At 40.7% G+C, this 26,981-nt stretch overlaps 2 protein-coding genes across 2 annotated transcripts in view; both read right to left on the bottom strand.

The window, feature by feature from the left end:
• LOC139590622 (uncharacterized) overlaps window positions 1–15,205 on the bottom strand; it is a 56,711-nt gene extending 41,506 nt beyond the window's left edge. Inside the window, 5 exon segments of the mRNA XM_071428374.1 lie at window positions 433–564; window positions 1,034–1,170; window positions 4,339–4,411; window positions 13,255–13,344; window positions 14,558–15,205. Coding sequence (XP_071284475.1) covers window positions 433–564; window positions 1,034–1,170; window positions 4,339–4,411; window positions 13,255–13,344; window positions 14,558–15,205 — 1,080 coding nt within the window.
• Window positions 15,206–22,902: 7,697 nt separating this feature from the next.
• LOC139590130 (cytosolic phospholipase A2 epsilon-like) overlaps window positions 22,903–26,981 on the bottom strand; it is a 32,236-nt gene continuing 28,157 nt past the window's right edge. The window contains exons 16-20 of the mRNA XM_071427307.1: window positions 26,323–26,430; window positions 25,225–25,416; window positions 24,648–24,814; window positions 23,324–23,510; window positions 22,903–23,111 (exon numbers count right to left, since the gene is read on the bottom strand). Coding sequence (XP_071283408.1) covers window positions 22,903–23,111; window positions 23,324–23,510; window positions 24,648–24,814; window positions 25,225–25,416; window positions 26,323–26,430 — 863 coding nt within the window. The remainder of the gene's footprint in view (window positions 23,112–23,323; window positions 23,511–24,647; window positions 24,815–25,224; window positions 25,417–26,322; window positions 26,431–26,981) is intronic.

Raw genomic sequence — 26,981 nt, 5'->3', positions numbered from 1 at the left:
GATACACACAGGGGCAAATTCATCTTTGCCTTTTGGGGTGAAAGTAGATACAAGCAAAGGGGTGGGGCTTTATGAATTATGGGAATTACTCAGGTTATGAATTACATGGTGAAAAAAATATGCAGATTATTCACCCTGCAAGAGCTGTATGGCCTTGGTGTTGCTCAGAAGTAGCTTGCAATTAGATCCCTCCCCTACCTACTGCACTGTTTCAGTCCTATGGTCTTTAATAATTTAAAAAATATTGCAAAGAAGAGTTCAGACTCTCAAATTCAGATTTTTTTAACCACATTTTTGTGGTTATAATTTGAATGGCAATTAATGCACTCATTACTGGGATGAGTAATCCATGGCAGGTTCAGAAAGATTTTGAGACTGTTCTGTAACCCTCCACTGGTTTCCCAGTTGCTTTAGTTGTTTAGTTGCACTTACATTTGGGCTAGGTTTGAAGTATAGGATCACTGTTTTTTCAAGTGGAAGTTTAGCAGTATCAAAGAGTGCACAGAGGAGATGGTCATCTGGAGTAGCAAAATCCTCATCATACACCGTGAGCTCCAGCACATTCTGGAAAAAGAAGAAGAATTTTGTTATTGTTTCTCAGGCTGGACATCATTAGCTACAGGCAAAAAGTATTTCTGAGGATAAGCTTGAGAAGAAAAGCTGAGAAATTAAACATCATCCCCCTTTAGAAAAACATACTTGAACTGCATATTAATTCTTGTCCAGTTCATTTTAACTGCTGTAATGAAATACCTTGGCTATACCTATACAACAGCTTGGGTAACTCCCAGATTCTGTATCCATCTGGCTCTGACCGGTCTCTTGTTTCCCTAAAACTTCAAAACTGAGCTCGCTTTCTGGCCCTCCTCCATAGCACCATTGAACAGGCACAGGAACTCTCTCATCTCTGCTGTTAAATGCTTTGAGCAGTCCTTTATTGTGTGCCATCTCTTAAACAATTCCTGGGCATGGTTCAGGAAATACATACACGAAATCTTCAGGCTGCTTCAAGCAGACAACTTTGGTTCCTTACCTTGACCTGACTCTGGATTCTGAAGTAGAAGGTTTCGTTCCACACTGGATTGTCAGAGTTTCTCACGGTTTTAGTGCGTGATCTTTCACACGTCGCAGTCGGCAGCCACAAAGACACGTAGCAATCAGCCTGGCTTACTGGGAAGGGGAGAGGCAAAACAGTTGCTAATTGGCAAAGGCAGCAGAGCTGCAGGACACTGGAGAGGTTACTGCAGCAACTGGTACCAAAACCAAGCGTAAGTTATTTAAAGATAGAAAAGTCTGATGCAATGTAACTTTCCAGGATTCCCTTCTGAGAGGGAAAAAGCACTGACCACAAGATGACCTAGAAGAGGAAGTGGCTTCTGTTCTTCCTTGTATGAGTTACAGACAGCACTGATATTGTGCATTAAAAAAAAACACTGAGAATTTTTTCTTCTAGTCACCCACTTCAGTTTCTCAGCCAACAAGCTTTCCTGTGCTCATGTGTGCATGCACACACAGTCACCCTGAGCTGCTCTCTGATAAGAGGGGTTGGGACCCTCCTCCAGTTTTGAGAACAACTGCAAAAGGTCTTCATCTCTGCCTTGCCCTCAGTGATGTTCTTTGTGAGGGTTTATGAAAGGAGCTGCAGAACTACGCCTGCCCTATGTGATGGCAGAGTCTTCCTCCAGAAAGGGCTCACTGAATTAGACATTGAAATTTAACTAACTTCCACCTACAGGAAGATGGGGGACCAAGTCTCTCTCCCAAAAGGTACCAGAAAGTTAGTGAAGAATTTACATCCTCTTTCTCACTTAAATTAAGGTATATCTCAAACAGCTACAGACAAAAATGCCATTTACTGTGTTTCTTCTTGGAGGTTATGCAAGGTACTTCAGCACCTTGAAAGCCTCTCTGATGCAGTTCTCAACAAAAAAATTGTCAGCTGTTATGTAATGCAAAAGGTGACTAGCTTTGAGAATTATGTCCTGTGATGTGAAACTTTTGAGAGAGACGTGATGGCAGCAGTAAATGGAGAAGATCCTTCAGCAGCTGGTAAGGACTCTGCAGGCAGAGCAGGGAACAGGAGCTTGTACACTGACCTGTGGGGAAAAGCAAAATCTTGCCTGTCTGCAACAAGCCTTTTTTCTCTTCTTCTTTTCCTTCCTTCTCCACCAAGTTTTGCCCCATGTCACCCTACAGCTACTGACTCTCTCAAACTGGTTGGAGGCTGCATTTTATGCTGTGGAAAGTATTCAAGAAGCCTTGCTGCCTTCCTGTCCAAGTGAGAGGGAAAAAAATCTGTAACTGCTTGAAAAATTATATATGAATTGTGATAGGTCAATAGACAGCTCAATGATTGGTTTTCAAGTTTTTAACATTACAGTGCAGAAACAACAACAACAAAGTTTAATTTTGTCAACTGTTTTTTCTAAAAAAAGTTGTTGAGAAATTAACATATTCCTACTGAGTAAAATAAGAATTCCTCCACTGGAGAAGTTTGGTAGGAAAGTATTGAGTAGGCCCTAGCCTTCTGCCTGTCTTGCTCTACTTCACATTTCATATCTTAGTTTGGCTTTAAAAATGAGATTCTGACAGCAATTTCACTGTACTTGTCTAGAGTCATATCATCCACTTTATTCTACCTTCCCACCACTCTTGTTTCTTAGCCTCCTTGTGAAAAATGACTCCTTATTCACCTTCTTTGCCTCTTCTGTTTTGTAGCAAGAGCTTCCATGTCTTCCTCAATAATTTCACTTTCACACTTAAGGACTGTAGACTATTCAGTCCCTCTGGATGTAAAAGTTGTTTCAAGTTTCTGTTTCCTCAAGTGGTTTTTTTTTTTTTATTTTAATCTGGGAAATTCCATGCAGACAATAATGCTTTGAAGAATTTTGGAATTTCAAAAATACGTATTTGAATAATCTAGAAGTAATGCTACTGATTTTAAAATGCATTAAAGGTGATTTTTTGTAACTACTATATGACTTTGACTTTATCATTTCAGATCAATGACTGATGCCTGTTTGGCTGGCAAGCACTTTATTCTGCTGATGTGATTCATCATTCCTGTATATCTTAACTGTACTTTGAGATACAAAGCATATCAAGCAATCCTTAATCAAGCAATCCTTAATTATATGAGTAGATGCAGCCAAACTAGTCAGCTGTGTATTTAATGCAAAAGGTTGCCTCAGTTCTGCTTGCACAATCTGTTTCTAGAACCTCATTATTTGCCTTGTTGCCTGACACACAGAAGATCTGAGATGAGTCCCTGATGAGACCTTTTTGTGTTCTTGCTTCACCACACATGTGCCACCGCCATGGACCAGGAGGGAGGTGCAGAGCGTGCAGCCCAGTGATGTGACCGATGATACAGCTGTTGTCTGCCTCACTCAGAGCTGTGACACAGGGAATTCTCTGATCCATCTCCCAGAAAAACACATGACAAACACAAGGTAAGACAGGAATGGTACTGCATGGTAAATCCAGATCTTTGTCTCTCAGAAAATCTTTCCTGACTCTTCAGGTGCAAGACATTATAGAGTCAATCACTGCTGCTCACAGCAAAACAGGAGAAGCAAGAGACTTTGGAGGGTTACGCTCAAACTCAAGCCAAGCTCACGCTCAAACTAATTTTGCCATCCTTTCTCACAGCTCTATTTACTCAAACAAAACAAACTGTCACTTTGTCTATTTTGTGTGGAACACCTCTCCACAGTGCACATGTGAAGAGTCCATGTTCTTGTACAAAACAGTGGTATTTTCCTTTCCAACTTACTCCCTTCCCACCACTTTCCTGCCACGTGACTCACACTCTTGCTCAACTGCAAGTCTGCTGCAGAAGCCTTAGAAAGGAACAAGCATCTAGCCCTCAGTTAGTATGTTTTTTTAACTGTCCTCAGGGTAATTAATGATGGCATTAGCCTGCTCATAATGATTGTAAAAAGCTTTTCCCTGTTCAATTCCTCTTTGTCAGAACCAAGACTGAGGATGTTGAAAAGGTTTGCTCCTCCCAGCCACATTTCCCAAGGTGCTACAACTCATCAGCAGAATTACCCCTTGTTTTTGAAAACGGGGAATAGAGTCTTTCATCTACCTCTGTCAGAAACTCTCCTTTCTTTGACAGAAAGTACTTATTCCCAAAAGCACATTCAAGTCTCGAAACCAGTCAGAAAGCACAGGTAGAACAATGAAACAGCAGCAAAGACTGGCCTTGTTTATAATAATTAGTTTACATAAACACTGGGCTATTTCAGAAACACGAAGAAAAGGCTGTTACAAAATTATAAAAGATATAATTTGCCCGTTTCCTGAGTTACCACTAAGAATGGAGACACTTACAAGCATCCACTCGCTGGAGATTTCTCATCCGGATGATCCTTACAGTCAACAGGTAGCAAGGAGAGGATTCTATCTAGAGAGGAACAGTAAAAAGGGGGTCTGAATAAGCCTTTGGTGGGAAAAAATTACAAATGTGCAAACTAACTGGGTGCCACAAAGCACAAATACAGCTGGTAAAACTTGGGCCAATTATCTCACTATTTTGCAGAACGAAGCTTCTGCTGTCTTAACATTTTATATATTTCACTGTCTTTTTGCTTTGCTACTCTGAGGTTCCAGATTGCTCATCAGAGCAGAAAAGACTCTGAATTCCAAAAAGGAATAAATGTCTGACAATTTACACAGCCTGTGAGATGCTTGCAAAACCTTTCACTCTGAAATTGCTGAGTCTAGTCTACAACATAACTACAGTAAGTCTCTTGAACAGATTAAATGAACTGGTGGGCACCATGATGAAGTTGTCAAAATGCCATCAATCTTAGTCAGAGTTACAGTCAATCCCCCTAGTAACCACCCATACGGTCCCATAGCATTGAAAAAAAATGCTGTGGAGAATATCTGTTGTTGTGGATTCCCGTGGGATAAACCCAAAGTACCACTTTTTAAGAGGTGTTTTTCTGCTTCAGAAACATTGATTTACTGCAATTTACAATTGTACAAGAAAAAGAGTAATAGTAATGTGAGCTTTTGTAAATCACAACTATCAGATAAGGCAATGGCTACAAATTGTTTCCAGAGGATTTAGGATCCAAAGATTTAGGTATGGGTTGCCTTTGGAGAAAAATAAAACATACTACCTTCCTCCAAAAAAAACATAAAGACTGAAAGTGCTAAACTTCCTTTGTTCCCTTTAAATATCTCGGCCTTAATCTTCTATAAAACAAGTCTCTCCAGCTTTTGTGGCTGCAGGGACCTCTTCCTATTTATAATTAGAAGATAAATGTGAGTTCCTTCTTCTAAGGAACACAGTTTCCTGCTGGCTCATTCCATAAACCTGTCTCTGGCTCAGAGCTATATGCAAAAGGTTATTTTGACCAAGCCAATAAATAAATCAGCATTTCCTGTGGCTGTGACACATGGTTATTTCCTCACATTCCTAGAAACATTTCCATCTGCATAAGTGGTTACAGCAGAGCCCCACAAATCATTCTTTTTGACAACTGCTATTTTTATAAACAGGTTTCCTCTCATTTAGGAGCATCCTTCTATTTCTATAGCACTTAAGAGACTTCCTATAACCATTATAAACAACCAGACAAAATAGATGTTAAGACAGAAACTGGAAGAACCTCACTTAAACCAATTTTTTTTTTCCTCAAGAGAACAGAGAAAAAAGGGTCTTATTTACAGATGGAAAGATAATTATGCCTCTTTCGTCACAACAAATTACTTTTCCAATATCTGATTAGAATCCTCTATTCTTTCCTCTAACATATCATGTTATGTTAAAATCTTTTTACAGAGTTCTTAAAACCCCTTGCTGTTTCCACCACTCTTATATGTGCCTCAAGAAATTGATGGCTTTTTTCTTTTTTAGTGCTTCTTCTTGAAATTCAACCAACAAAATCTATTTACCTTCTATTTTAATTGTTCTCAAAAATTAGACCACACCTCTAGACTGAGAGCAACCCCTCAATGTGCTGATAGCATCCAGACCAAATAAAACTGATCAATGGACCAAGCTACCCCAGGGATAATAGCGCAATCTCCTCCGAGAGTCCGTATCGACGGGGAGGTTTACGACCTCGATGTTGGATCAGGACATCCTAGTGGTGCAGCCACTACTAAGGGTTTGTTTGTTCAACGATTAACAGTCCTACGTGATCTGAGTTCAGACCGGAGCAATCCAGGTTGGTTTCTAAAATTTGAAGACAGCTGGTGGAAGGATATGTCCTCAGAGCTACCCTGTGCAAAGACACTGGTTCAGATTTTAGAAACAGTATAGCCCATGTTAATACAGCTCTAGACCCTTAATTTACCCTTCTTCTCAGCTGGGTAATGAGCAAAGTGGATCACCACACTCAAATGTTAGGAATGAGCTTAGGCACCTCAGCGTATGCCCTGAGGTGCAGAAGAAGGCAGAAACTCATTTTTCCCTAGGTTCTGCATAAACATGGGGGAAATTGTAGCAGGCATTTATCTCCAAAGATTGTGTAAGGTGGTGCCAGCTCCTGGATCAGCTCTGGCAACACTTCCACTGACAAGTGGCACTACTTGAGTGAGAACCAATGAACTCATTATTTATAAAGCAATTTCTGATTCTTAGATAGTAGAAAACTTGGGCTAGGTTTCTTCTTTTAAAGAATATTAGATGGTTTCTGCCATCTGACCACCTTCTTCCTGGTTCCCATGCAACAACTTCCTAACATGTTAGCCAGATTTTCCCTATCTGGCATGGGGAAATCAATTCTTAGAGACACAGGAATCACAAAAGGATTTACTGAAATGTTACTGAAAAAAACCCAAAAAATAAAAAAAAAATCAGTGCCTTACAGAAGCTGCAGTAATCAGGACCTGTGCTTGCACTAGGGGAGAGGCAGATGCCACCCGAGGAAAGGCAGGAGCCAGGCGTCAGTTCTGACAGCCCCAGCATCTGCTGGTGGTGGTAACAAGGACAAGAGGGAGGGTACAATGCACCCGGGGATCAGGCCTTGCCAGTTCTTCTGCTCCCAGGAGGATTTGCTATTTTAATTAATTCCGGTAACATCTTCAACAAAAGAAATGTATTTAAATAGCAGCTGAGACAACTATAACATGATGTACCAGGGTCTAGTTATAGAGACAAAGAAAATAGCAGTCACACATGTATAAAACAAGAGACAGAGGTTCTGTTATTCTGTTTGCTTAACACCTATTATGATATCTTTACCAGAAAAAAAAAAAAGCTGCTGCTTTTTAATGAGGTTCCATATACAGAGAGGTTTCCACCACAGCAAATTGCCAACTTGTCAGCTTGTCTTCAATTTGGTGTTTCCCAACTTGTGCTCATGTGTGTGTAACATGCAGTATGCATGCAGTATAGCACTCTGAGGTGCCAGTGCATGAGTAGGCTGTACAGTGCTAGTTTCTCTGAAGTCCCAGGGAAATGAAGTTTTACTGGGATTCTCCTAACAGCAGCTCCATCTAATGTAAACCAGACCTCATAGTCTCTTCTTCTGATTTTACAGCTCTTCCCATAAAAAAGAGCAACATGGTATGATACTTGGCACTAAGTTACTACATTGGTATAAGTCAAAGATTCCTCTGTCATGTGAATGATACCCACTTTCTCCCAGCTGAGGAGTAAGAATTTGAAAACAGAAATTTCTGTCATGAGCACTCTGGTGATGCAGGCTGTCTGCATTCCTGGAACATTTGTGCCTCTGCAGCCTCTTTAAAGTCATGCTTATATTCAGATGTAGGTATGTGTGGCATGCATCCATCTCAAGAAGCACTGCTGTAAATTACTCCACTAGTTTAGCTGTGTAACACATCCTGTCATAAGTGGCTGTGGAGCTCTAAAATGGCAGGAATCCTTAATGAGGCAAGAGTCCATGAGACCAGAGGGTGACTCTACTTCTTTACCGTTTTCTTTTTTTTTTTTAAACTTGCTTTTCTCTCAGTAGCTTTCTTTCTTCAGCCTTTAGGCTTCTTCATCTAACAGACTCTGCCAGCATGGACGGCTGCTAGCCACATCTTTCCAGCTTGTGATATCAATAGTATGAACATTTAGTCCTTCACTTACCGTATATTACCCCAGTCACACAATTCCACAACAGTACAGTCAAATGCGTGCTGGGTGAATGCTTTTAAGGTTTTTTTTTAGTGTTGGGTGCTTGTTTTAGCATAGATGTTTCATTAGATAGCAGAATATTGTAGCTGCCTTCCCAAAACAGAGACCAGTCATCCAATAACACTGATCCAGAGAAGAGAACTTAGTTTTGGATCTTCGTGAGCAGTCAACACATTCTCAGACTTGATTGTTCCTCTTTTGAGATTGGTATTTATTCCAAAGCAGTTATAAACTAACAGAAGAATAATGCAGAGAGCCTGAAATTTATATTCAGTTTGTGTGTTTGAAAACTGTATCCTCATCAATAAGCAGGTATCCTCCACCCAGATATTCAGCTGCTGATTTTCTACATGAAATGTGGAATGTGTTTCACCTGGTCTCATGAGTAGGTCATCTTTCTCATGCTAGGTGCAAAACTGTGACGAGGAAGCAAAGAAAACTATGTGCAACAGTGTGCTGGTACTATTACCTATTCCAATGCAACTGCACTGCGTACTATTCCACAAACCATCCTGCAAAGATCAGACAAGATTTAAAGTACCTCTAGCACAATCAATTTACTTTTACAATAGCTGAAAAAGCCATTTCTACACACCAACCTGAAAAAATGTGTGTCATCTATGGAACCCATGAAAAAAAACTTCCTCTCTATCCACACATTTTTCCTGCAATCACCCAGTAATAATTCCTCTATGTGTTTCTATGTCATCTACTAGCTGAGCAGCCTTTCCTGGCAAAGATCAATACCTTGCCTTGTCTAAGGTATTCCTGCATTCCTGGCTCAGAGAAGCATTCTGCTGAGATGAAATCACTCCCAGGATGTTGCAGGGCACTCCTTTCTTCATCTCCAAGTGCTAATTTAACTAGATAGTAGCCAGAGACCAAATCATTCCTTGCTGATGGTGCATCTAGAGCTGGTGGTGTGTGAAAGTCTATCTTGAGCCGTCTGAAAGTCAGGTCTCCTTAAAGAGTGTGTGTGAGTTTTTTACAGTTGCAGTCAGGATGCTTCAGGCTGTGAGCATCACTCACCAATCCCTGCCCCAGCTTGCTGCAGCCATGGGATGCTGTAGGGTGTGCCGGGATCCCCCGTGGCAGGCTGCCCAGACCTGCTGCTCTTGGCCACCTCTCTGAAGTTCTTCCTCATTCTTGACAAAATCAGGCTCCACGATGGAAAAGATGCTCTAATTGCTTTCTTCCTTCACCTCCTCCAGGCTGGGGAGGGCACCTCAGCTGAGAGCTATGTGGCTATGTGTGGGCATGCAGGTGATGCTGATGATCACTGCTGCCACAGCAGTGCTTTCCACCAGCTGTGTGTTTCGTGGGGTTTATTAGTAACATTTCTTCTTCTGATCAGACCACCTTTTCATCAGGAGTAGCAGAAGTCTTGGTTGGATACCAATGAATTTAAACTGCCAACACCCAGATGGAAAAGCCCCTTTCAGACATACAGCCACAGTAACCCTGGTTCCAGCAGGGAAAATTTTTCCACATCCACAGGAGTATGACAGGTATGTGCAAGGTCATAAGAATTGTATCCTTCAGATGATTGCTTCCTCATACATATATCCATCATTGTACTCAGAAAACTTTGGAGGAATGAGACTATGCACATTATACTGTGCTTGAAAGACATTTCCAAAAACAAAAGCTTCAAATACTGATCAACATAAGATGGATACTCACTGCACAGTGATCCCATAAATGCAGACATGTATAATTATATTTAATAAATAAAAGCATTATTTATTATTTATCTTCCTTATTATATAAATCTGCAGAGATGTTTTATTTGATTGATAACTCAAGCTAGTTGCATAGCCCTGTTAATATTACCTTCACCTTTTAGTGTTTGCACATGTTTAACAATCAGACAGACTCCTTCAGATTTTGAAAAATAGGTCTATTTGAAAACGTCAACTGTTCAACTGAATGTTCAAAATTATTTCCATATGTAAAACTGTATCCAGAGCAATAGGATAGTCCACTCATTAAAAAAAAACCCCAGTGCCTTTTTATAGTGCTCTGCCCTCCCTAAGTAGAACAAATATGACAGAAAGAAACTAGGCTGAGCATGAACCATCTGAGGGTTGCGACTCTTTACACCTAATTCCAGATAGCTGTAAAATTAGTGTTTATGTCTAACAGCTGTTTAACATTTCTGGATTCTCATCACTTTACCACAGGACATGCATCACACTCTGAAAATCTCTCTTTCTGACTACCAATTCTCAAGGGCATTTATAGGGCTATCTCAGGTACAGATGTTTTGCACTTTTCCATATTGTCAAATATGGATTAGACAAGCCATATTTCAAAGTTTTGAGCTGATGGGAAGTGGCCCCATTTGATTCTGTGAGGTTCATTTTTGAAGTGGGAAGTGTGCTGGAACATGTAATTTTAGCAGTCTATATTTTAGGCAACCCCATACCAACACTTAGGGTGGCAGAGGAGGCACCTGGGCTCAGACCAGCTTCTGCAGCTGAGCAGAGCTGCTGCTGCTGGAGCCATGCTGCTGCAAGCACTGTTGGCCTGGGGGTGGCTCAGGAGTAGACTCCAGCCTTTCCAGTGGATGCTGAGCCTGGGACTGGAGCTGCTCCTGACAGCAGGCTCTGGCCCCTGTGGGAGTCCAGTCCATGTCCATGCCAAGGAGGCTGGCCCCAGCCCTCCTGCCTGCCTCCACTCCCGTTCACATTACCAAGCCCAACCTGCACCAGAAGCAGATGTCACATCTTGCTCTGCAGTGTGGCAGCTCCCCACCTTCCCATGATCTCAAGAGCTGCTTCCAACTTCCAAAACCCAACAGGAACCAGAGCTCCTGTTTTGCACAAGGGTCAGAGCTTAACCTGTCTCTCTTCTGTTTAAGGGCTGCAGCTGTCCCAGCTGCACAACCCTGAAAGAACAAGGAGCCCATGTCTGGCAGGGAAATGAGGTATGACTTGACCTGAGATATGATGCATCTTAGCCTTATTAAAACATGGCTCATGGTGAATTTAGAACTATGCATCCAATTGTTCCCCTCCCCTTCCTTCACATGCATTATTATATGAAACCTGCTGCAATCCTCAAATATTTTGGTACAAACACTAATGTCTGAAATACCAGAGCTGGCTCTGCCTGTTACTGTAGCATGGGCCTAAGTACCAGCCAAGGCCCAAATAATACAGATTTCTTAATGCAAATAAAAATCAGCACGTTGGTGTAAAGACACATGCAGTTGCTGGCAAATGCTGTCAGAGGTTTCTAACAGACAATCCCTCTGAGCAGGCAGAGACCCTCATATTTAAGTCTTCTGGTAGTTTCAGTGATGAAAAATTAATATTTGAGAAAAAGTTAGGAGGACAGAAAAATATATATGCATCCTTTACATAAATGAATGATTGTTGGTGTAGCCAAATAATGATCATACAATTCCACACATCATGCATAGGCTGAAGTGTGGAATTCTGAACACATTTGAAAAGAGTACCGCTGTAACCACAGGCAAAAACAACTCAGTCCATCACCAATGCATTGTCATGAATTTTGTAATTTTATAATGTAAAAAGTAATCCTTCAGTGTGAGACAGTGATCTAGCGGTCTAGAAAAAGGTTATGGATATATCAACTGAATCTTTTGGTCTGCTACTGTCACATCTGTCCCCTTAAATTTCACTACTCTGAAATGTCATTGATCTAAGTCTATATCCTGAGCACACAATGGAAAAACAAACACATCACTGTGTGGGATTAAGAAATGGAGACAAGGAGTTACTTGTCAAATGTGTAATTATCCTAAGTAATTATAACCCAGGAGTTCAAATCTTTTTTCTTTCTCTCATTGTGCTTTAAAGTTCCTGACCCCTTGTAAGGAACAGATATTATACCAAAAATTGATCAATAATTTTTTCCACCTGTTTTTACTATCTACAGAATTTTTCATCCCAGACATGGTCCAGAATATTAGTATCTTCCCTGGCTGGAGATACGAGACTTATTGTAACTTAAATATTTGCAAGATGAAATGCCACAAAGACCCTAGACTTATTATATAATACATTCTGTGAAAATACAGTATAATCTTTTAACACCACTATTTTTCTTTTTAGTAATAATCCTAATACTGGGAAAACACAATAGCTAAAATTTGAAGAGTGCATGTGAAAAAACAAAAAATTCAGTGAAAAAACAAAAAATTCAGTGAATAAGAATTTGTTTAAATTTGTGAGCATCCAAACTGCAGCAGAACTATGCAGCTTATCACAAGGCTCACCTGTCTGCCTGTTCACAGTAAGATTTTAACTTTCAGACTTTTCAGTTTCATTTTGCCTCAGTAGAACTTGTCGGCATAGACTATACTGCAAATTTCCACAGAATTATCTGCCTCAGAAGCAAACACTTCATGGGACAAAATTGTTATATGAATCACTCGAACTTCTCCGTTGACAGATAGGAAATAATGCCCAGACTCACCACACAATACCAGAATGAAAACTCCCATCAAAACCAGTAATTTCTAACAAAAAAAAAAAAAATCTTTGACTGGCACTGATGCCCCAGAAATAGCCCTAGCACATTCAAGCATCACTCCTTTTACAGAATCCCACTACAGTTTCTTTCCTGATGGAGCGCAGTAGTTGTGAAAGATCAGGGTTCAATAATCCAGGACTCCCTCATAAATTGCAAGGATGGAGATCGTGCTACCAAATCCATTGCAGCAGAGCTGCAAGGTCTCACTGTTACTTTTGGCCCTTTCAGTTACAAAAAGTATTGTGGAACAGAAAGCTCACCAGTGGATTTCTTGTACAAGTAAGTGAGACATTAATATACTAAATATTCAGCCTGTTCCAAAGAAAATAAAACAAGGAATTAAACAATTATGGAAACTGTGCCACCTGGTCCACTTGAGGGTGTCTCTGCTCATTGCAGGAATTTGGAACAAGGTGACCTTTAAAGGTGCCTTCCAACCCAAACCATTCTATGTTCTATGAAAATTATAAACGTAAGAGGAATAAAATGATTCAAGCAATAAATTTAGGGGCCTTTCCCTTGTAACACTCAAGCTGCTGCCATCATTCTCTATGCTGCTACCACCTGAGCCTTCTCCCCTTTTGAGAAAAACAAAACCCTTAGCAGTCTTTGGTCCTAAATTATCTTGTTCTTAATACCTTGAAATCACCTTGGTCTGCCCCAGTACTGTCCTCTTTCCTTTTTTGCCATTCACCATCTCCCAAGGAACTGAGGCCTGAGTTTCCATCCTGAAGAAAGGAAGCAAGAAACAATAAATGATAATGTTAAAACAACAGCAGCAGCATTATCAGGATAGATAATTAATTTCTACTTGCAACAATTTATGATGAAACCTCGATTAGAAGGGCTGTTGGTTACACCCAGCTGTGTTACCACACTCGGATTAATGAACAAACCACCACATGTTTTGGTGCACACTGGCACAAAATCCATGTCAGGGGTACCCTTTCAAGAGAAAATGAAGGAAGACCATCACAGCTGTAAGGTACCTAGAAGGTGTCTCTATCCAGTAAAAAAGGTTTTGCTTTCTGTTTTGAATGTGATTTTTGGCAATCTGCTCTTACCGATATTAAACCTCAGTTTAAAGTACTCCAGAACATCATCTGTGATTTTGAACACAGAATGTGATACACCGCAGTTGCAAAATTTTAAATCTAATGTTTCAATCTTTTTCAGGAAAGAGAAGTTTCAAAATACTTCTACAGTGTAGGGTGCCCCCTTTTGAAGCACTTCATGGAGCACCATTAAAGGACAGTTTCAACAAAAAAATGTTGAAAATGTTCTGCTTCTATGTCCAAAGCTTTTCCTGAAGTGATGTGCCTTCATCCAGACAGGGAGCACATAGAACAGTGCATAATGTACTGCATTTAAAACTAAATGCAGATCTTGAAACAACGCAGAGAATGCAAGCAAAATTTAAAAATTCAGAACCAAAAAGAGAATGTGTAAGTGAAATTCAATTCTCTTTTCCTGGTCACTATCCTGTCCTTATCCCATTTTCAACAATAAAAAAGTGGGTTTGACACATTATTATACATGCCAAAATCTTACTATTTATATAGAAGTATGAAATTTTTAATAAAAGTAGCATTTAATTGCAGAAGAAAAAAAGCTGATAATTAAATCTCCTGAAGAAAGTTTCTCCCTCTGTTCATTTTTTCCCCTGTCTTATCTTTTTCTGTCCCCTACTACTCTGACTTCTCTCATTTTGTCTATGAAGATAAGATCTTTGGCACCAGTGGCTTCAGAAGGAGTTTTTCCACTGACAGCCTTGAAGAGAAGATTTCACCTTAAACTCCTTCAGGCAGAGGAACTGCTGTATAGTCCCATCAGATAGCAAATTTGCACACTAGCTTGAATACAAACATACTCACAAAGCAGGACTTTGTTTTCTGTCAAATGCAGAGGACATTAAGTGAAACTTTAAAGCTGTTTTCTTACCTCTAGTGCATTTGATGGTATCATGGCATTCCCTTTCATGTAGAAGAGTTCTCCGGGCAACTCCATGGACTGCAATTCTTGAGACATATTTGCAGAATATACTTCTGGCTCCTCCATGAGCAGGCATCCTTTAGACATGTTTTCAGGATATAGTCCTGGCTCCTCCAGGGGCTGGAAGCCTTTAGACATGTTTTCAGGATATACTCCTGGCTCCTCCATGGTCAAGAATCCTTTAGACATGTTGTCAGGATACAGTCCTGGCTCCTCCATGGGCAGGAATCCTTTAGACATGTTTTCAGGATATAGTCCTGGCTCCTCCATGGTCAAGAATCCTTTAGACATGTTTTCAGGATATAGTCCTGGCTCCTCCATGGGCAGGAATCCTTTAGACATATTTTCAGGATATAGTCCTGGCTCCTCCATGGGCAGGAACCCTTTAGACATGTTGTCAGGATCTACTCCTGGCACCTCCACAGGCAACAATTCCAGAGATATATTTTCAGGCTCTACTCCTGGCACCTCTGTGGGCAGCGGCTCTAGAGATATATTTTCAGGATTTACTCCTGGCACCTCTGTGGGCAGTGGTTCTAGAGACATGTTTTCAGTATCTGCTTCTGGTACCTCCACTGGCAGCACTTCCCAAGACATGTTTGAAGGATGTACTCCTGTGGGAGTCAATGACTTGTTATTTTATAAAATTACCTGAGGCCCCACCCATCTCATCTAAGTAAAGGACTCCCCTCCCACTGTGAAGGCAGTGGAGCACCAAGGGTAGAGTACTCCAGGGAAGGGCCTTGCAGCACAAGCACAAAAGGAATGTGGTACCTTCCTCTGCCTGGGAACCCCTCCCAGCCTGCACCTGCCCCACGGGTCCTGCCCTGCTGCCACCCTTCTCTGTGTGTGGAGGGTGCTGCCACTGAGGCCTGCTCCTTCAAACCCACTTCTTCCCTGCCCTGAGCAAGGACAGCTCCTGTGGGGGAAATGGACCCTGAAAAAGGCCTGTGCATCTAAATAACTGGCAGTGACTTCCCTGCATGCTGGCACAGTCCTGTGCACTTTGGTCAATGTCTCCCCACAGGCAGCGGGGCCTGAGCCCAGTGCCTGCAGAGGGGCAGAGCCCTGGAGATGGCCATCCCCAGATCACTGCATGGGCATGCAGCTCCCAGCTCCTCCTGGGCTGCTCCTGTTCCCTCTTCCCAGGGGAGAGAGGCCATGGTGTGGGTGCAGGGCTGGGGCTTCATTTTCCAGAGGTGAGCTGTAAGTGGAGGAGGTGATTGACAGGCTGGGAGCAGCAGCACCAGGGTGTGACAGGACAGCAGGGGAGAAGGACACTTCCAGGGGGTAGCAGAGGTCTTGAAGTCAGTGCCTATGGCTCCAGGCATGACCCAGGACCACTGCTGCACCCAGCACTTCCTTAAATATAGCAAAAATGGCACAAGGAAATATCTAATAGCTGTGCAAAGCAGGTAAGAGTTATGCTTTTATACATTTTCCAGAGAAAGGCAGTTGAACTTTAAATGTCAACTGTGGGAAACTCATCCCAAGATAAATGCAATATAGGATCCAGTGGTTAAGTTTTATCACTTTTATTTTACAGAGATTTGTTCAACCAAAGAACATGAACAAAAGAGCAGATGAACATCTCCAGGCTTACCCAATGGAAATTACCATCTTCAACACAGAAAAACAAATGAATAACAAACTAGAAGCTCCAGTAACAGTAGGCTTTGTCATAGCATCTGCATTCCCAGCATGAAAAGTAGCTCTGGCCACACTGGAAGTACAAGAGCATCTTTTGGCCTCAGGTCACAGACACTCGGAGCTACATCCTGGAGAACTCCTTTTGCAGCTTAATTTAAAGGACAACAGTCATTTGGGGATTTTTTTTTTGGTGTTTGTTGTTTTTTGTTTGTTTGTTTGGGGTTTTTTGTTTTTCTTGGTTTTTTATTGTTGGGGTTTTTTGTTTGTTTGGGGTTTTTGGGGGGTTTTTTTGTTTGTTTTTTTTGTTGTTTTGGGTTTTTTCCTTTAAATCTGGTCAGAAAAGAAGACCTGGTTGACCTTGGAAAGCCTGCTATGGGATACTAAAAATACCAGGATACTTCTCATTAGAGCGCAACAACTTTCCCAAGGCTGGTTAGTTCAGAGAACCATTAGCGTAAGTGAGGATAAGTGATGGAAATCCCTCTAAAGTTGGTGAATCTTAAGAAAGCTGAGATTCTCTGTCCTCAAGAAAGCCTGTGGACAAGAAAGATGGATCCTATATACAGACTTCCATGTCTGCAGAGTGAATTCCCCATTACAGGCACACTTGGCTATCTATAATCATCTGGACAGCCTTCAGCTAAACCAAGGTACTCTGCTCCCACCTGAGTCACTCCACAGGGAGCAACATAAAGAAAGAAAACTGCAAGGTTCTCATTAACAACTGAACTAGTGCCATCTCATTTAAAATCTGAACGTTCAAAGCTGGATGGTTTTCAACTTGGAGAATGAAAAGCAGATGCTTCAAGTGGAAATATTTTATGTCTTTACATTGCATATTTCAGTAATTTAAGGACAGATGAAGGAAAATAACCCACCTGTTTCAAAGATCTAAATGTTGTTGCTCTGGCAGCAAATTGCACACTACTCCTTTAGCGTAGTGATATCAGAGTCTTATCTGTTTATCACACAATGTGCCAAAACCAGCACAACCCTTGTACTTCCTCCACTGCTTAGGTTTCTTACTCACCCTGCAACGCAGTTTGCAGAAGCATCACTCACCTGGCAAAGGAACCTGTATTACATCTGACTGCAGAGACAAGCTGTGGAGAAATGGATCTACATGACAAAATTTTCAACAAGTTCAAATGTAGCTTTGCAATTCCTTTTAATCACTGTCTTGGACTGGACCAAAACCACAGACAGCCAGTGCCCTCCTAAATGCCTTGCAACAATATATGCTTGCCTAGCCTCGAACAGGCCAGGCAAAATGAGCCTGAGATTATTCTAACAAGGCAGAAGCACTACCAGGACTGGCTGTGACCACCTCACTACTCTCAGACATAAAAATACTTCTATGCAAAAAACCAGCACTGGAGAGCAGAGTTAGATGGGAGTTCTGGCTCACCTGCATGCTCTTCCTGCAGGAGAGGAGTGATGTCTTAGGCCATCACTTGTGCAGTTAGTGAAGGAAGGAGATTTGGAGCAGAAGAGAAAACTCATGGGAGACAGGGGCATTACTGCTGTTTGTTATCTTACCCCTGCAACAGGTAAAAATGAATCTTCTGGGAAATAAATTTTAAACTAAAAAGTTTAAAAGTACTAGAATGTATTCTTGTTAAGCTCATAACAGAAAAGTATGGCACCTTGTATCCATTGCATGGATGCATCAGCATTTGTATGCATCTAGCATATATAACTAGAACAAACCACTGACACTGAGAGGTATTCCTTTCCCAGTAGGGAGGTTACTATCATTAGTGATTTTGTACATCTCTGCACTCACAGTTAAACATCTGTGTACTTTTCTTTCATATTACAGTTACTGATGCATTGTATAAAGCCCAAAACCTACCATACCAGTTTTTGAGCTGCCTAATTGAAGTGTAAATTTATACTCTGTTTTATCTCTCTCAGATTTTATGCATGTTACAAATGCACAGTCCTCAGTGGTTACCTGTAAAGTGAGAAAGTCCTCTGTGCCTGGAGTTCTCTCACTTTAGGATGTTTTTCCATACTTTGAGAAAGTTTCCCAGGACTTCAACTCTATGAGAGCAGTTCCCAAAGGTTTTGAATCACTGCTCATTCTCCACATTTCTGCAGACTACATGCAAGTTTATCATATCCCCATGAGCTGAAAACCAGCACAAGTGCAGTATGATCAGCACAGTCTTCCTACCTGTGCCCAAACCCAGCAGTGGGTTACAGGCCATCAACTCTTGCACCAGCAGAGATCATGGACTAGAGATTGAGTGACTAGAAAAGGTGTTTGTTAAACATCTGTGAAGGATTTTCTGAATTATTTTCTGTATGTGGGACCAAAGCATTTAATCTTCAACAAATTCTAGGCTATCATATAATCTGTTAAATGTCAAAATGAATTTATAGTCTGTATTAACAAAGTAGATATTAAGTTAAGAGAAACGCAGCTCAAGGAGGAATTTGGAGCATGAGTTGCTTTTAAGACTGGCTGTCATCCAGCTGAATAGCAGAAATTGCAAAATTGAAGAAAAAACTTGCTCAAGATTTAAAAGTACATAATAATGTATGTAGAAACTTGCAACTCCTTATCTGATAGTCACAAAGGATGCTCCATTTCCTCAGCAGAAGAAAAGAAATAGGAAGGGAGCAAACTAATAAACAGATTATTAGCTGGAAGAGAGAAGGCTGCAATAAGCAGTAGTTGGCAGGAAAAGGTAGACTGCTAGGGGCCAAGGAACCATCTTTTCCCAGTGATTAAGGGCAGAAAAAAAGAAGAGAGAGCTGGGAGCTAGGAAGTACGCATAGTGTGCATATCAAGTAACCCCAGATGGTCAGAACCATGGTCACAACCTTAGCAGTAAGATTTAGTGCCATGAAATTTTCGAGATTAGAGATTTTTAGTTGCTCTTTTTTTAAAGGACCAGCTTTGAAAAAAAATAGATGAGTGATATACCTTTATCTCTGTTTGTGTCTACCACCTTCTAGTTCCTGATTTCCTCTTTATTTTCCTCTATTTCCTGCCATATTTTCTTTGTGATTGACTTTTTGGATTGCAAAGTATGTTTTCTTTCTTTTTCCATCTCAATACCTCATCGCTAAAATGTAATTTTTCACTTTTTCTCAGTTATTATAATTTGTTTTTCTTCTATCCTTTCTCCCTCCTCACGTCTTATACCATCTTAATCTTACTTAATCATTCTTAATCTTTCCCTTTTGTCTCATATCTGCTCGGTACTGTAATTGTTTCTCCAGAAGCTTCAGATCTGAATGATGGAGGTTTGGTCATATTTGGAACAAGCATGAATACTACAAGAATTAGGGTAGCTGATATCAGGCTGTGACATCTGGATGAGATGTCCAGCTGCATGGAGAAAAGGAGATAAATGGTAGTGGGTTGGAAGGAGTGCAAAGAAGACCTCAGGACCCAAGGAGGAAAAAACATGAGACATGACAAGATGTCACATCACAGAGTTTTGATATCATGAACTGGAGGTGTGGGAGAAGCGCTGGAGAAGTACTTTATGAAGACTGTAGGAGTGCTGGGCTCCAGCGGGAACCCTACAAGGGAGAGATTTTCTGGAGGAATTCAAAGGTACAAAGCTTCAGTGGCATGGATAGCACAGAACTCTCAGCAATTTTAACTGTTGACCAGTATAGCATGACCAGGACATGAGGAAATAAGGCCCTTATGGCCTCCTCTGCAGTGTTATCACTCTAGTAAGACAGTGGGATATTGCACATGGACAGCAGAGCTGTACACGTGAGCAGGTTTTAGCACAGGGTTTCTAAGACAGGAGTCCTGTTCTACCACCCACATTCTCCTATATCTGCTGTGGCAAACACATTTCCCATCACTCACGTGGTGCAACCTGTAGTCTCACGAATGACTAGTTCATTTCACTCAGAATGTTTGCAATAACCTCTTGTTTGATCACTCCTTGCACTATAGAACAGCACAAAATGCTGCTGCCAACCATCCCATTAGCTCCTATTTCTCCAGTGGCACTCACCCAGTAGGACTGCCCAAGTTCTCACCTGCCTCCTGAGGAGTTAAAGAATCCCACTGCTGCTTTCCTTAGGTTCCTGTGGTCTGAGTCACCTCATTGAGCTGCCCAGTTCTTCATGCACCTTTGTGATAATCAGAAGGGCTGGGGCACAGCTGCAATTGCATGCTAATCCCTTCACTGACTATAGTTAATGAATAGGTAAGAATGAAAAGACAGACACAGAAAAGATTCAAAACATATTAATTACAACTAAGGAGGTCATCATGTTAGTGTTTGTAGCTCCTATTACCACATGAACTAAGAGCTCTATCTATTAAAACATTTAGGAAAAATCAAGTGAACTGCTTGCTGGTATTAACACCATGATACAGCATGGGCCTAGATTTTTGCAGTGCTTCTCTCCCCTCTAGTTAAGTTTTCTTCCTCAAAGGGATAATTCCATGAAGTCACTCCTCTTTCCTGTAAAAAGGGACACTCCCAACCTGTAAAACCAAAAAGCGTTTTTAAATGCCCACATCTGCAGCTGTTACCTACATTCCTGTAATGCTTCAGTACAGCTCAGAGTCAGAGCATAGGAAACATATCCCATTAAATGCTGAACCACAACAAAACAATGCCAGCATACAAAGCCACGCAAAACTTCCCTGCTGGCCTGCAAGGACAAATGACAAGGATCTTCTGCAGGTGTTCTCCTGAAAGGTGGAACAAACACCCTGGCAAGTACAGCAGAGAACACCTCAGTGGCACACTGAGAGTAAATGGGGTTTATTCTCAGTAAACACTGTTAAACCAGCAAACAAGAGAACATCAAGGGAAGCAAAGGGGTATAGTTAAAGGCAGGAATAGGAAGAGAGAAGCAGGCTTCTTGAAATTTGGTGTCATCAAAGACTTGGATGGCAGGGGTAGGAACTCCATTTGCCGCTCTTGAAGGTGCCTGAAACCTCAGCTCTAAGATGAGCAGTTGGGAGAAGTAGCAAACACATGTGTCACTCCAAATGGGGTTGTCATAATGATAACCAGGAAAGCCTGGGAGGGAAGTAGAGCTGGGACAGAGGAAAGGCAATGCCGAGAGGGACCAGGTGACTCAGCAACAGAGATCACAAAGAGGGGAGGCCTTGATGAGCACCAACAAGTAAACAGCCATTTCAGCGCACCAGAGGTTTGAACCCAGGCTGCAAATTGGATGAAGGTGTGAGGGCCTGGGAAAGCAGCTGGGGTAAGGACACAGGACCCCTAAGGGGGCTGAGGTCATCAGAGGTGAGCATGGGAGACCAAGGACAGCAAAAGATAAGAGGAAGACAAGGCATAAAGGAATGATTGAAGGAAGAGAGACAGATCATGACAGCAAGAAGGAAGATAATTTTTCAGCCTTTTAGAAGTTCATATTTCATTTTGAATTAAAAATTATTTTCTATTTTTCCTATGATACATTATTCATAGCTCTGTGTTTGTTTGCCAATACATGTTACTTCAGCACAGACAAGCTGCTGTATTTTATTTAAATTTTAAGTAATTGAGGGCAACCGATACTGACTGAAGCATTATATCTTTTTATTTTAGATTAGTATCTTTGTTTCAATGAAACAGGTTTGCATTGTACTTGTCTTATTAAAATTCTTCCCGAAGCAATTACTTTGGTCTTCATCTGAAAAATAAGCAGTTTCAACAAATTACCTTGTGCAATTTATAGTAGTTACATATATCCTGACTTGCCTTTAGACAGGTGGGGACTGACAAAGTCATGTGATTACCCATGAATTACCCATGGATATCAGTGTAAAGTACTTAGCTTGCCTTCTGACCACAAAATCTGTCTCTCAGTTTTTGATGTTTTAATTCTCACAGCATCTCATAATAACAAGAAACACTGTGAAAACCGCTGAAATTAACAGGATGTGGATACTGAGCTGGATCATCTAAATACCATGAAAGGTCAATGGAAAGTTGAGCTGTGGATTAAATAGTTATACCTGCACTGAAAGAGCTGATCCTGACTCACATTATGGCTTGAAACAGTAGTTTCCAAGAGATTTTCAAAAACTAAGTCCTGCTGGTGTAATAAAACTTTTAAATTTAAAAGTATAGAAAATGTGTATTTTTCATGTGAAGTCCCAGATTATCTATTATGTTTAGCTTGGCGTGTTATTTCTAGCAAAAATTCCTTGCTGACATTGTTGGAAAATACAGTTTTCATGTTCTTTGAAATTGTCCACATTTATCACGTATTTTTCTGTTGCACTAGATTTTGAATAAATTAAATATCCATAGCTCATTTGTCTTCACTTCACATACAATTTCTATTAGTATAACAAATTTTGAAAGAATTTGTGCTGCTGCCCCAGATTCATACATTTCAAAAACTTTTCAATAAATCCAATGTTTTCTGACCTTCAATTTACTGCATATACACGTATATGCATGAAAAAAAGTTCACCGGCAGTGAAATCCAACATAAATAAATCACAAGTCTAATCATTATTTTGTTTGATTGGTTGATCTAAGATCACCATGTGGTAGAGAGGAACCACAGCCTGAGACAAGTCTTTACTTTCCAAAGTCTACTATGCTCATTTGAAGACAACTCTTGATTCTTCTCCAGAGAAGAATAAAAAAACCAAAATCATGCAGATATCTTTCTGAAATTCAGGCGAGTGTTTATTTTTTGTGCTGTCGTTTCTGCTGTATGGCTGAATTCAAAGCCTGAAGGATCAGATGTTGGTTGTTCTGAATGTTGTAGCTGGTCAGTTCTATCAGCTTGTCAAACTCCTCCCCTGTGTAGGTAAAGCTGTTTAAGCAGTAGGGGGAAAAAATGGTGGAAACATCCACATTGCCCTGAGCCATCTCAGCAGGGCTGCGCTCCACACCTGACAAATAAAGAAACATCATCAGTGGGGTAGAGATACGGTTCCACCTCCTACTTTCCAGTCGGGCACAACATTACTCCTTGCTCCCTTGGAATTTGCATTTCTCTCCCATGGGAGGCACAGCAGGGGAGGGAGGAGACCATGCTACACCATGACTCCCATTCCACAGCCAAAGGGCTGCCAGGTGGTGGTAGAGCCATCCCATGGCTTACCAGGCTCTTTGTATTTTCTGAAGGAGTCATTCACCAGCGGGAAAAACACCACAGTTGGTGCCTCTGGGGTCTCTGTATCTTCAAAGATGTAGCACTCCTTTAGATTTTTCTTCTCTTCTTCACTCATTTGGATTTTGGGAAATGGGATTCCCTGCTTTTGAAAGTATTTGGAGGCTTCTTCCAAAGGCTGAATTCAGACAGAAAAGAAGAAAATGTCAGAAGTTCTGCCACACTCTACCACTTTTCCTAATGCATCCATCAAATGACCTCCACAAAGATTTGGGAGCAGGGTTCACTGTCAGTATTTCTTCTCTCTTACATGAGATATTAAGTACTATTAACATAACAATTCAATACTCAGCCTCCAACTTGCACTCCTGATTGGTGTTCTACCTTCTCCTTCTCCTCATTAGCCTTTATCTCTACAGGATAGGTAAAATGTCCATGACTATGGGAAGGGTGGCCTAGCAGCTTAGGATACAGAAAGATGCCTCTTCTGGAGAAGATCCTGAAACAAGTAGAATGGGCAAGAATCTGAAATAGTACAGTTTTTAAATGCAAAATCGCAATTTTTTTTTTACTTGGCATAAAGTATTTAAAAGCCCCTGTCTTAGATGCCTTAGGATGGTTCTGAAAAGTGATGTAAGCAGTGATCTGAGAGGAAAGAGCATCTTAACTAAAAGGTTAATCTTGCAGGTGTGTTAGCAATTTTTGAAAGTAGGATTTTGCTTCCTGAGTCTGGTTGGCATTTATGAAAATTTTAGTCCTTAAGAATTTCTGTCTTATCCATATCTAGTAACAGGAATTATAGACCAGATTATTAGATGGTATCTGAAAGAGCAAACGTTGTCAAAGGACAATTCTTTTCCACAATTTTGAACAACAACAAAAACATCCAGTTACTGTTCTAAAAACAACTGGACAAAATATTTCTAATTATACAGCATGTGGGTAACTTTATATGAACATCACAACACAACCATAATGAGTTCATCAGCAGTGGTAACTAGAACTAGATAAACAATGTGAATGAAATCTGGATAGCAAAATGGAGATCACAGGAGCACACAGGTCTAGGAAATAGCATTTAGCTATTAGAGGGTTAATTCAAATAAAATATTTAGAAATCTGATATTACTTCTGTTCTCAGGGGATTTACCAGCATCACTTGCAAGACCTAAGTGTCTGCACAGGGAGCTGTAGACCAAGGACACTTTTCTCCCATAATCAGTTTATTCTACATAAATTATTCTGAATCTTTAGGAATTAGGGAGGGCTAGAAGGCAGCAGTTGCTTATCAAAGAAAAGAGAGTGTTTTTCACACCAAGGTCTGTGATCCAGAAGAATAGTTTAAGTGCAGGACAACATCCACTTTCCTTTCTGGCCTCATGAGTGGTGGGTAGCTAATGTCGATGTATCCCGCTGTGTCTGCCAGGCATATGAACTCTGCTGTTTCTGTCAGCTGGTTGGGGAAATGCTCTAGTACAGTATCTAAAAGGAAATATTTGTTATGATGAGTGATTCACTGAAGAAACAGTACATTTGTTGTTTGACTAATAAGGAAAAATTGGGAAAAATGCCTCTTGGCTATCCATTACATTTACTTTTTCTAAAAGATCCTTAAACACTGCAGATGTTCAGCCTTCACACATGAAAGAAAGACCTGTTCAAGGTAAAAAGAGAGTTCTTTCACTTCTCATGTTGCTATCCTTCCACCCCAGATAAGCAGTAATTTTCTTTCCCTGGAGTCAAGGAAATTCCTGAAGCTGATTTGACTGTATGAAATTTAAACAGTTATCTTGAAATATTCATTTCCAAATGTCCATTATCTGCCTTCTCTTCACTGATGAAAACACCAACCATCTAAGAAGGTAAAAAAATTTATATTCAAGGATGTTTACCTTTCCATCTACAGAAGTTTTTGTTCTGAAGGTATTCATTGTGCAACTGGAATCCCTTCAGGAAGTTGTAGAACTTTGAAACCATCACCCGCTCTGTCAGGATCTGCCGAATGATGCCCATGATGCCACATTCAGGGGTGACCAAGTAAGTCTCCAACTCATGTCTCCTGTCTGATGGAGAAGGCTCTTCTCCTGAAAGACAGAGGAGATGAACAAATTGTTGTTTTGATACAGTTCTTTTCAATACTTAAAATAATAGAGGGCATCTCGTATAGCTAGGGAAAAGATCCTAATAAGACATTGCAACATACAAATAAATCAATGTCAAAATAGGAAAAACAAGAAAATCAGTCTTCAGTAAAGCCTATTCCATGAGAAACAGAGTGGCAACAAACTTGCTAAAACTGGAAAAAGTGATCCATTCTTTGATAGAACTCACAGATAGATTCCCTGTGTGAAGGTTAGGGTAGATTCAGAATCTGGACCTGTTCCTTTCAAAATAATAAAAATCAGCTTTGCAAGGAAAAAAAGCTGTCAGGAGACTGAGATATCCAAAAAAGAACAAAGAAATAGGGTTGTGCTAAACAGTACCTCATGAGATGGGGAAGAGAGGCAATGACTTTCTATCACATACATTTATTGATTTCTTGAGCTTAGGGCTTTGCAACACTTCCACGGAGAAAGTGATAGAAACCCGTAAACCAAAGTCACTAACTGCCTTTAAACACAGGAAGGACAACCAAGGCCTCTTAGAAAAACACAGGCTTATATCAAGATCAAAGAATATTGAAATGGCATTGCATGCAATTGAAGTCTTCAACAACAATGTATGAAAAGCACTAGCTGCTGAGGCAGACAGAGCACAGCACAGAGGTGTTTGTTACAACGTGGAGGTTCACCAAAGGGCCCCTGGCAAAGACAATCTGCTTAAAACCTTCAGTAGTTTTAAATTTGCATAAATTCAGTATAAGAGAGATTAATGGAAATAATATTGCTATGAATAAATTCAGAGAGGAAACCTAGTTAGATAGAGCTGACAACATGAAGCCTCTGGATTTATGAGGCACCAGCTAAAACAGAAACAGAAACATAACTAACCAGTATCAACAATGCTGTGTTGGGTACACCTCAGTGAGCGCCTCTGTGTAGGATTTGACGAATGCCAGGCATCCAAGAGGTTGTATGAAAAGACATTGCTCCATAGGCCTGTGCAATGGTAGAGAACAGGGAAGCTTCTTCAGAAACATTCTAATGGAAAATATCCCTTTAAAAAATAATCTCTCAGCTTTGCAAGGAGTATTGGAAAGCCTCAAGGTTTCCAAATTATCACCAAAACCTATATGAAGCTCTTTTCAGCCATTAGCATTCTGTTGTCTAAAGAGGAGCCTAAATAGTTTAAAACATTGTGTGAGGCTTTCAGCCACTGTAATTCCTTGCCACGTACAAACCAACATTTTCCATCCTATAAGCACCTGTCATAAGTGAGCAAAACCATGCCATTTCCTATAAAATAAGGGTCTGGTCTACAAAATACGTTATATACAAGTGGATAGTCAGTTAAATGTTTGTAAGCTGCTTCTGGACAGTCAAGAATCAAATGTTTAGAGTACAGTCTAGGATAGTCTGCAGAAAAGTTCTCTAAATAAAAGACATCTTTGCTGTCCCTCTAAAATTTCTCTCTGTACAAAGTCTTTTGAGGGAGACCCTTCTTCTATTTGTTGTTCTCATTCCCATCGTGCTTCTCCCACTTTTGCCAT

Source organism: Agelaius tricolor, unplaced genomic scaffold (genome assembly GCF_023055355.1).
Source record: "Agelaius tricolor isolate 1412-34295 unplaced genomic scaffold, bAgeTri1.0.p SCAF_5, whole genome shotgun sequence".
Classification (NCBI taxonomy): domain Eukaryota; kingdom Metazoa; phylum Chordata; class Aves; order Passeriformes; family Icteridae; genus Agelaius; species Agelaius tricolor.
Note: the sequence above shows the minus strand (reverse complement) of the source record. Positions and strands in the feature narration are given on the sequence as shown.